Here is a 15,479-nt window from a genome sequence, read left to right as displayed (position 1 = left end):
TTTTCCGCGCTCGTGAACACACGTCACATTTTTTTCTCTCACGTTCTCCCAAGGGGGGGAGCGGCAACGAGACGAGACAAGACGCGACGCGACACGACGGGACGCCACGCGTCGCGGTGTCCGGTCGCGAAAGGAAGAGGCGAGGATTCCGAGCAGAAGAGAAGAGACGGTTGCTGCTGATAAACATGTTACGTCCGCGCGAAAGGAGATCGTACGACGTGCGTCAATCGAAATCTCGAGCTGTCGTAGCTACCAAATAAGTCCGCGCGCGCGGCACGAAGATGGCCTCGTCGACGAGGAGATCCTGGAAGCTCCGTAAGATCGTCGTTCACGGGGAAACGAACGTCCCTGACGCGTCCTCGAGCGTCCTCCTACGCGCTGTGGAAAACTCGATCTTCTTGATCTCACCGCGAATAAACGCTCTCTGTTTACACAAACTCGGCTAACGATTGTTCCTCGCGGTTTCTTCCAATTATGGTTATAACTGGCACGACCAGGATTTGTCTCCCAACGAGAATGAGAAGGTCGTTTCTTCGCACGGTGACTGGAATCGGAACGTTAAATTATAGTGCTATTTGAATGTGGACAAAAATTTGTTTTTCACGAATGATAGATAATTTTTATTTGTCCAGAAAATTTGTTGACTTTACTTTTTTAAATGTGTAATATTATATTAGAAATAAATTACTGCTATTAATGGTAAAGTAAACTGGAATTATTACTTTTAATTTTGTGATCACAAACAAATGATCTTTGTTTATATAACTTGTTTTAATTGATATTTTCCATTATCATAATTTCCTTGTCAATGATTTATATATAGCAAGAGTAAGAAATTATTTAGAAAAGAAAAGATTGATGAATTATCAGAGAATTTTTATAAAGCTATGATTTGACAAATAATTATATATTAAATAAATAAACTGTACTTCTCTTTTCTCAGATAATAATATAAGAAAAAATATAAGCTTATTTTGCATATAAATTTATACTTCATAAAATTAGGACTGTATCTTTATCATATTTTATCATAATACAAATGAATTAGTATATATATATATATATATATATATATATATATATATATATATATATTATCAATGTGAAATATACGAGTGTTATTTTTTTTGCACAGAGGAATTTGTTGCCCATACACCAAATGTCAATTGCCTGGCATTAGGCCACAAATCTGGTCGTGTTTTAGTAACTGGTGGTGATGATAAGAAAGTAAACCTATGGGCTGTTGGAAAGCAGAACTGTATTATGGTAATTATTATTGCATAATCATTTTGTTATCACCAAATACATTGAAGCTTTTATTACATTTTAATGTGAATACATAAAACATTATATGTCAATGATATATAATGTTTTATGTATTAACAATGTCAATAATATAATTTTTGTTTCTTTTTTTCTTAGAGCCTGAGTGGCCATACTACTCCCATAGAATGTGTTCGCTTTGGCCAGACGGAAGATCTTGTATGCGCTGGCTCACAGACAGGTGCATTGAAGATTTGGGACCTAGAACATGCCAAATTAGCACGCACATTAACAGGACACAAATCTGGAATACGTTGCATGGACTTCCATCCTTATGGGGAATTGCTTGCTTCCGGGAGTTTGGATACGGCAATTAAATTATGGGATATTCGCAGAAAAGGCTGTATCTTTACATACAAGGGGCATAATAGGACTGTGAATAGCTTAAAGTTCAGTCCTGATGGACAATGGATTGCCAGTGCTGGAGAGGAAGGAATGGTTAAAGTAATTAGATTTTTCTCTGTATATACATATATATATATATATATATATATATATATATATATATATAAGTGCGAAAAAGATGATGCTGACGTCTGTATTACTTTCTGATTAGCTGTGGGACCTAAAAGCTGGTAGACAACTGAGAGAATTTTCAGAACATAGAGGTCCAGCTTCAACCGTCGAGTTTCATCCGCACGAATTCCTATTAGCCAGTGGCAGTGCCGACAGAACGGTACACTTCTGGGACTTGGAGTCATTTCAACTTGTATCTTCCACAGAACAGAGTTCTTCAGCTATACGGTGAGCAAGTATGACAGTAATTCTATAATATAATGACTTCACAGCTATGTTAATTTTTTTATCATGATGTTTTAGGTGCTTGTATTTTAGTCAAGGTGGGGAATGTCTGTTCGTTGGTAGTCATGACGTTTTAAAGGTTTATGGCTGGGAACCAGGCAGAACGTTGGATACGATACCCACTGGATGGGGAAAAATCCAAGACATAGCCGTCGCTCAAAATCAGTTGGTACGACGAGATACATCAAACTAGCCTTGTATGTGTCGTATTGTTTTTGTTGAGATATAAAATTGTTTCAGATCGGCGCGAGTTTCCATACCGCGAATGTCATTTTATATGTGTGCGACTTGAAGAAAATCGCACCATTGGGAGGAATATCCGCTGTCAGTTCGCCGTTTAGTCATGGAAATTCTCTGAGAAAGAGCTTCTCCAGGGAACGACCGATCGGATTGAAGAAACACACGTATGCTTTACAAAATTTGATTTTAACTTTACATCTGGCAAATTGAGTTCGCTACAATATACATTTTTATTCTCTTACAGACTAGACGTACGAACGATAGAAGAAGCGGACAAGTCCGGTACAGATCCGGAAGATGAAGCCACCTACGCGGATATACCTAACGTAACCGAGTACAGGGACATTTTCCAGCCGAATAGGGCGTGTAAGTGGCTCGCTACATCCGTCTTGTAATGTCTCATTGTTCGTCGAGTCTACGACAAAAATATCCCTCTCCTATTCTAACGTTTAATCCAATCCGTCGCGATTCACCAGCGGATATACGACTAATAAACACACTAGATACACAGAGTGTCTCACATACAAACACAGACGTGTTGAGTACGTCTAAATGTGAATGCAGTGTTGCATAGTTTGTGAATGAGCATGCCACGCATGATATGTTTCAGTGTCTCGCACACCACCTCCCGAATCCTCCGAGGCTTTCCAGGAGCCTCATGATATAGGTGAGTTTTGTGTAATAACCTTCGCACGGATTACTAAACTAAATAGATAAGACGATATAAGACCTAAATAAGTATAAGTTTCATTATAACATTTGAATACTTTTATGGATGTTCAAATATTAATATGATGCGAGAAAGATTTAGTTTTTTCATAAAAATATGAAGAAACTTTCCATTAAAAATCTAATAGAAAAACTAAGTTCAGTTTGCAAAAATTTATGCTTTAAATTTGTTTAAATAATTAGTGATATTACTTTGCTTCTACATCACTGAATTTCTTAAAAAGAGAGTAACTAAACATCGATATTGTTGATCTATTTTAGATCCGACACAACCACAGATATTACAAAATCTCTCTACCTCAATGTCGAACTTGAGCACAATGGAACGCGAGGAAGTGCCGCCGATGTCATTGCCCTCCTCGCCACCTCCTCCGGCGCCTACGTTGTCCCTGATGAAGCCGATACCGGTACCGGTACGCGTTCAGCCAATTAAGTCGTCGCCGCCAATTCAGAGAAATCCAATCACATCAACGAGTCAGATTAGGGCGAATCTACAGGCGAATAATGGCCTTAACCAACGATCCTCCAAGAACTTCGCGTCCATACCACCGTTGAGACAGAACATCACACCGCTTCCGGGCAAGAGGATAAGTACCACTGATCAAACAGTGCCGACACCACCCTTAGGGCCGCAAAGATCGAATTCGACTCTGACGCCGCGCGTTGCGCCGATGGCCGCGGTAATTCCCGTGATGGACGATGGCAAACTGAAGAATAGAGTACCTAGCCCAGATTCTCCGAAGTATTATTTGAAAAGGCAGAATAGCAGAGACGGAGAACAACAAGGATACGAAAGCGATTATCCTGTACAGTAAGTATCTACAATGTTAACACAAAAAGTTATTTTAAAAATATATAGAAATATAAGAACTATATAGAATTATATATAGACATGTATGAATAAAGAGATATGAATTTTTACATAAAAATTTATGAAGACCTTTTTATATTTTTACAGAATATATATCTTAATACTTATAAAAATTAATTATTATTGTATATAAACATAATATTTCGTAATGTTTACCTTCTGAATGATTTCTCTTGCAGAATTAATAATATAAGGCACAGTCCATCCGATCCCGCGCTGAATAGGCCAAACACTGCGCAATCGAGGTCGACGTCGCTCAATCGAAACTTCGCTACCTCAACCGTGTTGTCGGCACGCAACGTCTCCACGACCACGTCGTTATCCACAAGGAAGCCACCTAACAAGGCACAGATTTCACCGAATCCTAAAATCGACATTCGCGTCTCGCAGATAAGAAACAATGTCGAAGAAACGGACAAGGAGGAATTAGTGCCGATGAGCGCTGACAAGCCTTACGGTTTGGACGTGGAAAATTTCCTACCGGTAAGTCTTCCTAAAAAAAAAATGTGGTCCTTGTATAAATATGCCAAATATTAATTCAACATAAGAGAGATCTAAAATTCGAAAAAACTTCATTTTAGTTTTTTAAATAAGAAATTTAATATAGAAATATAATAGAATTATTATATATATAATAGAAATTATTCAGTTTGTCAACTATTCAATTTGTCAAGTTTATATATAATATGTATATTATTTTATCTTTATCTTATTTTATTTTTATTTTATCTTATAAAAATAATGTTAAGAGTTTTTAAATTTTTATATGAAAAATACTTGTATTTTACAGCACAGTTACACTGGTTCCACATCATTAGGTTATTCTCAAATAGGCGTGCTGACAGAAATGTCGGAGGCCGAAGTGTTGAACAGCATGATGCGCAGCCATGACTCGATGATGGCGGTACTTAAAAATCGGCATCGCTCATTACAAATTATATATTCTTTTTGGCACAATAAAGATCTCAAGGTAATTATTTATCTGATTCCCGAGAGATACAGTTGGATGAGAAATATAATGTGATGTGTTAATTTCAGACCGCGGTGGAAACTGCGGTCGCAATGAACGACTTGGCAATCATCGTGGATCTCTTGGGCATTCTCACATTAAAACCGTACGTACAAGCTTTTTCCATTCAATGATTTGAATCTAATGATATCAATGAGACAATTTTTTTCATTGTCAGGTATATTTTTGTTCACAGAGCGATGTGGAATTTGGATCTATGCAATTGTTTATTGGGTCCCATTAGCGATCTCCTTCAAAGTAAATACGAAATGTAAGTAAGAACACATATTTTTGCCTTGCGCGTTTTTTAAATTTATATTTCTTAATTGATACATTGATATTATTTTTTCCGAAATATTACTTTTGACCTCGTCGATTTATTCTATTATCATGCATGTATACGCGTCAGATAATTTGCATTCGTATTTCATTGCTGTCTCATACATGTATATTTAAGGATGACGCAGTAAATATTTATCGTTCTTTGCTTTGCACATCTATTATCTAAGATTACTTCATCTTCAACGATGAAACACTGCGCATGCGTGGTATTGGAAAATCGAGACACCCCTCGAAAGGGGTTGTTCGCTCTTCTCCTTCATCCCCGTGTTCGAACGGAGTAGCACGCAGTATGGGAATGGCTAATTTGCCGAAGCGGGGAAATCCGAGGAGAGCGTTAGGGCGATGCGCGAAATTAGCCGAGACAATGAAAGATAGCGGCAGATGCAAATTCGATGAGACGCGCGAATCCTTCCTGTCGCGCGCTGAGTCGTATTGTTTGCGAGGCGAATTGAAATCTGAAGTGTCGCACGCTCGCATATGTCAGTATGGAGCGATGACAGTGAACAGACAGACAGCCGAGTGTCATCTTCAACGCCAAACAGCCGTCACGCATATGTAAATCTGTCAAAAGTACATTTGCGGCTCCGATAATGGTTTGGAATAAAACTAGAGGAATAAATTTGGAAAATGAAAATTTTAAAAAGATTTTTAAGCATTTAAAAGTCCTAAGATTATAAAAATCTAGAGAACTCTAAAATTTTAAAATAGATTTCAAAAATTTGGGAAATTATTTTAAATATAAAAATAAATTGCACTAATTTTGTCCTCGAAGTGAAACATATCGAGCAATACTTAAAAATAGATATTTTTCACTCAAAATAAAATTTTAAATTACTTCTATGATTGTGTGCAACTTCCTGGGCGTTCAGCTATAAATCCGAGAGAGAAGGAGGGAGCTTGTCTTTTATGTCCGTTTGACGTATGAAAGTGGGCGATTAACCGACTGCCCTCAGTTCCAAGCTGTTGCTCTGTCGTGACGCGAGGAACGACTGTTTCCTTCCGTGTTTTATTGTAGACTATCATTATTCACCCTCGGCCTTTATTCTTTCATGTGTTGTCTCGCAAGAATCGCCACGCTATGATCGCCGTAATTATCAAAATATAGTTCAATCCGCGAGCATTCACGTGAATTTTAAAAATTGTAATTATAAAAATTATGTTTTATTAATTTTCTTTTCATTTTAATCAAAATATTTTTATATAGATATATAAAAATATTAAGTTATATATAAAAAATAATTATTAAGTTAAAATATTATGATTATTTAAATCTAAAATCAGCTTTATTTTTTAGTCACATATATATAATATTAAAAACTATTATATAATTTTCATTTATATATTATAAAATCATTTCATAATTTAAAACATTTTGTTATACAATTAAACAAATTTAATTTTTGCGCCAATGAGAATTGAGCATCGCTGTTCTGTTCTATTAATCAATATTCTATACTTTTTAAATCTTTCTCCGATCAGATCGAGACTATTTGATATTAATTTAACGATCAATTAATCGTGCAGCAAATACATCGGTTATACAACTTCCGACAAACTCTTGAGGGTTACCCTCTCCAAAATTAGATTTCTCTCCACGGACACCTAATGACTTAACGAGCTTCCCGTTTCTTCTTTTTCTTTCTACCCGAGCCGTTTTGCTCTCTCCCGTCGAGTATTTATCATCCCACACGTGTTGTAGAAGCGGAGTTCGTAATATGCGCATATATTTACAGGCTGATTCAATTACTGGAGCGTAAAAGATCATTTTCCTTTGTTTATTTATAACGACGCTACATATGTATCATTAGCCATTTTTTCATAATCTCTTAATTATTTTTTAATTTTAACTTAAGATGTATCTTTAAATGATAATTTTTCTTAATTTCCTCTATAATTTTATTAATCTGTCTCTTCTCTTCACGAAAATTATTAAATAATTTAAAAAAAAATCTTTTTCACCGAATAAAATTTTGTTATGGAAAATAGGATTGTATCTCTCTTATTATTCTCTGTAAAATTTTAATCAATATCTTCTCTCATGAAAATTATTAAATAATTTTAAAAAATTTGTTCGTGAGATAAAACTTTGTGAGTTTTAATCGGACTACTTATACTATAATGATTGCATGGTATAATTTCAGTGAACCGGTTAATAATAGCCATATATTAGCACCCTTCATATATACTTAATAATGTGAAAAGTGAATTTAAACTAATTACTTATCGCTAGGCAGCTGTCGTTTGCAGTCACTCGTAATAACGACCATCGAGCCGTTTTTGCCTGGCATTGCTCGAAAAAGTGTATAATTTTTCATTAGTTGTTTTTAACTCCACGATCTGAAAAAAAAATAGAAATTAGTTAATAAAATAATTATGCTATTAATATCCTTATTATTACAGTTATTAAAGAGAACGCGTTGCTTAATTATTCTGATACTTAACATTAAACATAGAAAGAATTATTTTGTTAAGTAGTTTTTTATTTGGTTATTATTTATAAATAAGCGTGTTTGCATAATACACTGGTGTTCCCATTGTACTTTGATTTCGCAATCGTCAACGGGAGCAGAATCGACAACAGGCAAATATACACATCTCGGACGGCGGTATTATATAGTGGCAGTTTGCATATAGCTCGCTCGTCGTTTTCACGCCTCGTTCGTCACGGCCTTTCGTCCTGGACCTGGTGCCTCGTGAGAAAAAAAAGAGATCGTCGGCTAGAATGTCCAGACGCGTGTCACGAGGGAGGGTTCACGCCCCGCCCGATCGTTTTCCAATTTTGTGATCGCTCCTCGTTTCCCCTCTCTATTCTCCTGTTACTTATCTATCTCTAGATTTTCGTTGCAGAGAAAAAAATTCATTTTTTTTGCTCTAAAATGTTCACAATTATCTGATGGAGAGATAAAAATAGAAAAATGAATTTATTATAATCAATAATTAATTAGTTCTTAATAAATAATAATTAATAATTGTCATATTAATTAATATATAATATTAATTTTAGTAATTAATAATTTGTCATGATAATTAATATATATTATAATATGTGTGTGTGTTTATACATAATATAATCAAACATCAGATAATAAATGAAATAACTAACTTATGGTAAAGCTATTATAATGTGATTGATGAATATCTCTACCAAAAACTCTTATTATTATTATATTTTAATGAATAAGAATCGTTAAATTAAAATTACTCTTTATTATTTTATTTTTTAATAATGTGTTTAAATTATTATTTGCGGATTACTTTAAAATTTCCACGAGAGAAAAGACGTTTTTATTTTTCCGAAGTCATACGTATCGATCGTATCGGTTTCCTATTTTTGTTACAAGCCAAAATTCGGCCGGTGCGTTTTACACGGGGTGTGTCGATTGCATTCATGAGCGCGTTCGCGATTCGTCTCGCCGATTCGAACGGGAGCACGAACCCTTTCTCGCCCGTCCGTCCGAAAGCGAGAGCGTGCTGAATCGCGCGGGCATGGCCTTTCGTGCCTTTCGTTATTTATTGGCGTCGTTGTTAACGCGCCTAATAATAACGCCCGTTTTATCAAGCGAACCAGGCGTGACCGGACCGGTGGGTGTTACGAGAATTGCCGTGACATGTATCATTCCACGACTGTTTCCATCCTACCCTTCAAACATCCTATATCTGGATAAATGAGCAGTCTTATAAAATAAATGAATACGCGATCGAAAATTGCTTACTTATCTATTTCTCGTAATTAGAAAAAAATCTTTTTTGATCTGTTTTACATGCATCATTCTTTTTCGAATAATCTGTATGATAATTTGTTTTCAATCTGTATTATTATAATATTTATTTATTTTCGCCAAATTTTAAATGTTTCAGGTACATAACAGTAGCTTGCTCGGCGTTGAGACTTATCCTTCGTAATTTCGCACCGGTGATAAAATCCAACGTGGAAGCGCCCCTTCATACGATCGGCGTCGACGTGTCGCGAGAGGAACGGTGCGTTTTGTTCAATATATCCTTATGTCTAGGCATTTTCTTTCCGAAACTTGTTTTATCGAGCATCGTATCTATTATTCCAGGTACCACAAGTGTCTCTCTTGCTACGAGAAGCTATCGGCGATACGAGCGATTCTGTTGAAGAAGCAATCGACTGGCAAACTCGGCGCCTCGTTCCGCGAGCTGGCTGTACTCATCAGGAACCTTGAGTGACCGAAGCTGCGTCGTCTGAGACCCTCGTGAATTCGACCGCCAATATCGTCGTCGGTCAATCATCGTCGGTTTCATGCTGATGACGAGGGTTTGATCGTCATGACAGCGTGAAACAAACATCGAGAAGCAGCAATGAAACCCACTGTCACCTCGTATCGAGGAAGACGCGTTTATAAAAATTTATTCTTGTTGCTGCTATTGCCGCTTTTTCCGCTGCCGTCGATCGATCGTCTCTTCTTCGTCATTGTTATTCTCGCGGCTGCACCAATTTCCGAACAAAATTGCGAGATTCATTCTTTACTCATTCGAACGGCCGAACGAGTCGTGAAATTTGTCGTTATTGATGGAAAAAAAGAGAGCGAGAGAGAAAGAGTATCAGTGAAGGTAAGGAAAAAAGTTTGATAAAAAACGAAGTTAGCTGAAAGGCGATTGAAAGCGAAGAAAGACTGTCATTAAATGTGTTTAATATACTGAAGCACCAGGAGAGCCCATCTTATTTTACAAGTATATAAATTTTTCTGGGTATTTTTTAAAATTTATATTTTTTATAATTAATTTAAATTCTTTTTTAAAAACTTTAATCCAATAAATATCCATGATTATTTTTAATGAAATAAATAAAAATATATAATATGTCGATTATTAAAAATGATTAATTTTAATCAACTAATCAAAGAAAAATATGAACAAGTTAAATAAGTTGAATAAATTATTTTTTGAAAATACTCTTTCGTTAAGATGTGTGGTATGATTTATTATAAATAAAACGATAGCAAAACAAAATGGATCTTATAGATCCTGATGCGTCAGTATATCGATTTCGAAATATTCGATATAAGAATTGATGATCGAGAACAATATTTAACGAGCGTCATTTTGCTCGACAAAATCAGCACAAAATGAAGTTTCGTTAAAACAATTCGCGCGGATCGCGTGGCCGATATATTTTTCGCCCTTCTTGCCACAGATCACATATGCTACACAGAATCATCGAATGTAGGGCTGAAGTCAGCCTTAATCACGCAGGCGATAAAACGCGACGACGATCAACTTTGATAAGCGATTAACGAAACGTAACGTAAGTAGATAGATAGCGTGTAACATACCTTTCTTAGCGTACGAGAGAAATTGTATTTTTGCAAAAGGTGCAACTTTACAAAGTTTGCGTCCGTTCATTAATAAAGTATTCTAATCGTAGGCATATAATACCTTGACTCCTGGAGATCGTAACCTAAATAAAAGAGCCTAAATGTAAAGAGCGAACTTGTACGCGTCTAAAGAGGCGAGAAGGATCGAAAATTGGACGGGAAGAGCGTGTCGAACGATTCGCGTTTTTATATTCGTTTAAATTATTTTTTTACAAAAGTTTGTCCGTAATTTATAAACATTTTACTCTAGCGTTATTTATATTCAAAATATTACTATCGTCGAATGAACTTTTTAATCAACGTCGAAATGCGAAGAATACGAAAGAATAAAATAAATATATTCCAGTGCACTGCTTGACATTTCGTTTTGTCGTGTTTTGTCGTAAGATGAGTTAAAAGGCGGTGTACAATGACAATTAAACAATTAAATATTTGTTTATTATTCTGTAAAACAATAATCTCTTATCAGACTTAACAGCTTTGTGACTTTGTAATGTAAATCAAGTCAGTATTATGCTTAACAGTATTTTCTATGCTAAAGTATTTTATTTTTGCACATTTAGTGCTAAATATCTTGTTAGTGATTTCGATACTTTATCATCTGATATAATTAGAAAGGTATCATTTCAGACATTAAATTAACGACTTGAAGAATTAATGTCAATCACTACCTTTTATCTCATCACGACAATATTCTCATTTCTATTACGATTTATATGTAACTGTTTTTAAAATTGCGTTTCAGTGATAACATCGATTTGATAAGAAATGTGATAATTTAAGATTACAATTTGGATACATCGATAAGCAGCAAAAGTGCCAATAATGTTTAAAAACAAACCACCGACGAAGAACATTCCAGGACATAATTCTGAGATATTTTCTAATTTTCATTTAAAACCGTTTAAATATTGTTTATAAAACCAGAGGTTTCTGGCATATCGTGAAATCATGCAGAGCTATAAAGCTATGGAAAAGAGATTGATGAGAAAATACAAGATAAATGTGGCTTGGAGTATTCTTCATTTGTTACTATTGTCTAATAGTTAATATTTTTTATTATTGATTTTTTAGGATATGTGTATTATTTAAATTAATGTGTATTAAATTATTATTTTTTAAGAATTTATTATGTCTTCTGCGATCGTTCGGCTTTCCCTTCCAATATAATGGAAGGCGATCCTGATTTCTGCCACAAGAGACGATTATTTAATCATTATTACATTTAATGTGCAATACTTGCGACTATTCGCATGTTCTCGAAAAAAGAGTGCTTTGCACAAAGAAATGTCTGAGAGAAACGGTTAACACAATTTTCAACATATTGCCTCGAAGTATTATGCAATAAAGCGTACAATATTTTCGTTATAATTTTACATCTCACGTGTTCTTTTTTTTTATTCAGCGAAATGTTACCACGCGTACCCTCATAATGATATTCTTCTGTTCCAATTCTTCGCGTTAAAAACAAATTCATTATAAATTCATGAAAATAGATTTTAGAAAGAACAGAACTGATTAAATTTTATTGAATTTTATTATTATTAGTGAAATAATTCTATGCAAAAAAAACATGGAATATGGCAAAATTTATTTTTTATACGAATATAAATGATAAAATCAGTTTTCCATTTTGTACGTGTAAATTATTATAGGTTTTTCTCGATATATTTTTACGTTATCCTGAATTCAGATTCCAAATTATTTTAGACATATTTAAAGCCTATATTCTTAGCAAACATTTTCACGAATTACATCGCAATTCGCCAAGCATTTTCACGAAATGAAGGAAAAGATGCGTTAGCTCAATTTCCTCACCTTCGAAACGGGAGAAAGATTTCGTGGATTACTCGTCTGTTCCGTCCAACGTATTTTTATAAGAGAGGAAGAGAGAGAGAAAGAGATATGAGAGAGTGCGTTTTGCGCGTGTGTGTTTTTCGAATGTTGTAATTTATCGTTTCGATCGGTATGGGGCAAATGTAACCGATCTTAAATTTACGCTCATACGTTGTGTGATATCGATTCTGATTCACGATGCGTAGCAAAGATCATTTAAAAATATCACTTGGCTCCGAGTGCAAGTGTCAGCGTTATTTATCGCTAATAATCTCGAACATGAAATATTTCGCGTTCGAAAATATTTTATTATTTTATATGTTACTTTTGTCGAATGATAAATTTTATTATTGTTTTATTTCACATCTTTGTCCTTACTGCGTTATTCTTGTTTTATTTTAACATTTTAATTTCTATTTGTATCGATTATGTTGTTTAAATAGAAATAATAATAAACTACTACGATTTTATTTATCTGTGTCGTTTCATACTTCCTATTTTAAACCGATAAATATTATACTATATAAAATTCGGAATATATCTTGTAATTATAATAAAATGAACTTATAGTGTGATATTCGCAAGGTATGAGCGTCGTAAAGATATACCTCTATCTTTAATAAGAGTTGGCACTAATTAGTAGTGGCCTAATTTTGGGAAGCGATTTTAAGCAAGAGGCGAACATTTTTGATATTGACATTATAAATATATTCCATTCCGAAAAATTCTATTTATATTTTGTATATGTTTATCCATATATCGCAATCTTATTGCGATGCTCACGTTATCTCTTAGGCAATGCCTACAGAGATTTTCGTTCATATCATAAATTAATTTAGCAACTCTAATATTTCAACTAGTATCAATAGATAAACTTTTTCTCGTAAAGGATGGGAGGATAAAAATATATATTGCAATTGTAAATACTCTGTAAATTGGAGCACGTAAAGAAAAAAATTCAGGAAAAGTTCTTTCACAAAATTTCCCGCTTTGCTTCGCTGTACATTTGCTATTTTAATATCATTGAAGCCTCAATATTTACGGCTGTTTATAATATGATGTGATAAGACTTTGCCCTAATTGCGATCTGATTAATCTAGATTTCACGAAATAATTCTTCAACAACCTCATAACTGCCTTAACGGAAGAATTTCGAAAAGACAATTTCGTTTTATCTGTGCCGATTTGCATGTAATATTTAATTCTCTTTAGCTGTTAAGCCCGTTCAAAGTCATTTGAATAGATTAATAATAATATTCTTCAACAAGAAAAAAATCGCATTTTATCGACTATTTTATTTTCTCCCTCAACTAATTTCTGGAATTTTTTATGAAAAAAGAATATTTTAGTGAAAGAATAACATATATATGAAGAAAGAAAGAGCATAACTTTCTTAATCCGCGACTGCCTTCCATCATGAAAGATTTCACGAATTATTTATCGATGAAATTTTTTTATGGATCGATAATCTAGTTTATTGAATCTCATCCATCAACGCCAGATTCATTTTTTATCACATTCGCTTATCGCGTAAAAAAGGACCGTCGATTATCTGATATTTGCATCAGTGATCAGCGTTGCTTTTTAAAATCTGATTCTTGTCAATCAATTTTTTTTGCAATTACACACGCATATAAAGTGTGAAATGCACTTCGAATGTAGCTATTCTTGAAAACAGATGTATGCATCGTTCTTAAGTTGATTTAGAAATAACGTGGGAAACGAGAGGATTCAGATCCTCGAAACGAGGATACCGTTGCTCGCGAACGGCACTCGGGATCTCAACCGACACCGTGAAAAATAGCGCAAATATTCTAATCCGTGAAATATCGCGACCGTTTAAATCACGAGGCACGCGTGGCGGCTGTTTGCATCTGGATTATGTATTCATAGGATTATGCGAGAGCCCTTCCCTCTGGGGTAGCCACGCCGACCGACAACCCTTCATCGAGATATCCGACTCCGCGATATCGAGGTCTCTGATCCTTCTCTGTCTAACGAGAATTGATTTATAAAATCGGGTCACGAATTTCAATATGTATTATATTTTCCAAAATAAATTATAAAGATTTTTCCTGCACCTTAAAGTGTAATTGCTCGAAGATGCGTATCACCAGGAGGCGAGAAGGCTCGTCAAAGCCACACCCACCGTTTCTCGAAATTATTATTATGCGATCGTTCGCGCGCAAAATTACAGACCACGCTGTAGGAAGCCTTCGTGTATGTAACTCAGGTGCGTCAGGTGCATCGGCGATGTCCTCCCACGATCGGCGACGACATTGTTGTGACGGTGATGAGTTTAAGTCTCCTTCTCTTGTCGTCACCTCGAGCGTCGAAAATGCTGTTTTCTCACAATACGCCGGCAACAATACGTCGTTATGGAGAAGAGGACGAGGCCGAGGACTGGACCTGCATAAGCGGATTATCCCGGCCCGATAGAAAGCGATACCGATACACGCATCCACCCCCTCACGTAAACACTCCCTCACATGTACAAAGACGATGCAGCTTCCGTGTTCGAGAGTATTGTCAGCCTGCTCTCGTTGAAAGCTGTCTTCTATGCTGATCTTTTTTTTGTCGATGAGACGGAAAGGCAGGTCTTCTCCTCGGTGAGTCAGCCTCCGTTCTTCATCGCGTAATGGCTATCTTGTCGAGATCTTCTTCTTCTTCTTGAGGAAACCTGCCTCTTCTCCAGGAATGCGATGTATTTAGAAATGCCCCCCATTTTAGGTATATAATATCACACTTTCCCAGGCGACGCGAAAATTCGTTCCCTTCAGCGATGATCATCTCCATTTCATCTCATTGCAAGAGAGTTAAATGAAATTTGTTATATAAGATATTTTAGAATGTATGGTCCAGGTATAATGATTAGAAAGATGTAAAGACATCGAGAAAAAGCTTTTTTCAAGAGAGTTTGTAGTTCAACAAAAATCATTATTATTTTTATCGAGTCGCAATTTATGCTATTTTGCTTTATCATACTGCT

General features: G+C 35.2%; 1 protein-coding gene and 1 long non-coding RNA gene across 3 annotated transcripts in view; one reads left to right on the top strand and one right to left on the bottom strand.

Moving 5' to 3' along the window:
• Positions 1-126: 126 nt before the first annotated feature.
• LOC105248123 (katanin p80 WD40 repeat-containing subunit B1) lies at positions 127-10,022 on the top strand. Of its 2 annotated transcripts, XM_011252733.3 has the most exons (15): positions 127-315; positions 1,136-1,266; positions 1,423-1,767; positions 1,880-2,067; positions 2,143-2,293; positions 2,365-2,528; positions 2,609-2,730; positions 2,975-3,031; positions 3,355-3,904; positions 4,144-4,447; positions 4,755-4,934; positions 5,003-5,079; positions 5,170-5,244; positions 9,174-9,293; positions 9,377-10,022. In XM_011252733.3, the coding sequence occupies exons 1-15, from the start codon at positions 282-284 to the stop codon at positions 9,504-9,506; spliced, it is 2,628 nt and encodes an 875-aa protein (XP_011251035.1). In that variant the 5' UTR covers positions 127-281; the 3' UTR covers positions 9,507-10,022. The 2 variants fall into 2 exon arrangements, with proteins under 2 accessions (XP_011251035.1, XP_011251036.1); XM_011252734.3 differs by lacking the exon at positions 2,975-3,031.
• LOC105248124 overlaps positions 4,376-15,479 on the bottom strand; it is a 34,755-nt gene continuing 23,651 nt past the window's right edge. The window contains exons 3-4 of the long non-coding RNA XR_888948.3: positions 7,536-7,652; positions 4,376-4,457 (exon numbers count right to left, since the gene is read on the bottom strand). This is a non-coding gene — a long non-coding RNA (uncharacterized LOC105248124). The remainder of the gene's footprint in view (positions 4,458-7,535; positions 7,653-15,479) is intronic.

Source organism: Camponotus floridanus, unplaced genomic scaffold (genome assembly GCF_003227725.1).
Source record: "Camponotus floridanus strain SB8 unplaced genomic scaffold, Cflo_v7.5 scaffold138, whole genome shotgun sequence".
In the NCBI taxonomy this organism is placed as follows: Eukaryota; Metazoa; Arthropoda; class Insecta; order Hymenoptera; family Formicidae; genus Camponotus; species Camponotus floridanus.
This window is presented reverse-complemented; position numbering and strand designations above follow the sequence as displayed.

What these genes read in the sequence shown, in the direction of transcription:
- LOC105248123 (XM_011252733.3), top strand. Translation starts at nt 282, where the DNA reads ATGGCCTCGTCGACGAGGAGATCCTGGAAGCTCC. An exon ending in CCAGGAGCCTCATGATATAG is followed by an intron (nt 3,032 to 3,354) that starts GTGAGTTTTGTG and finishes GATCTATTTTAG; the next exon opens with ATCCGACACAACCACAGATA. An exon ending in GGCATTCTCACATTAAAACC is followed by an intron (nt 5,080 to 5,169) that starts GTACGTACAAGC and finishes TTTTGTTCACAG; the next exon opens with AGCGATGTGGAATTTGGATC.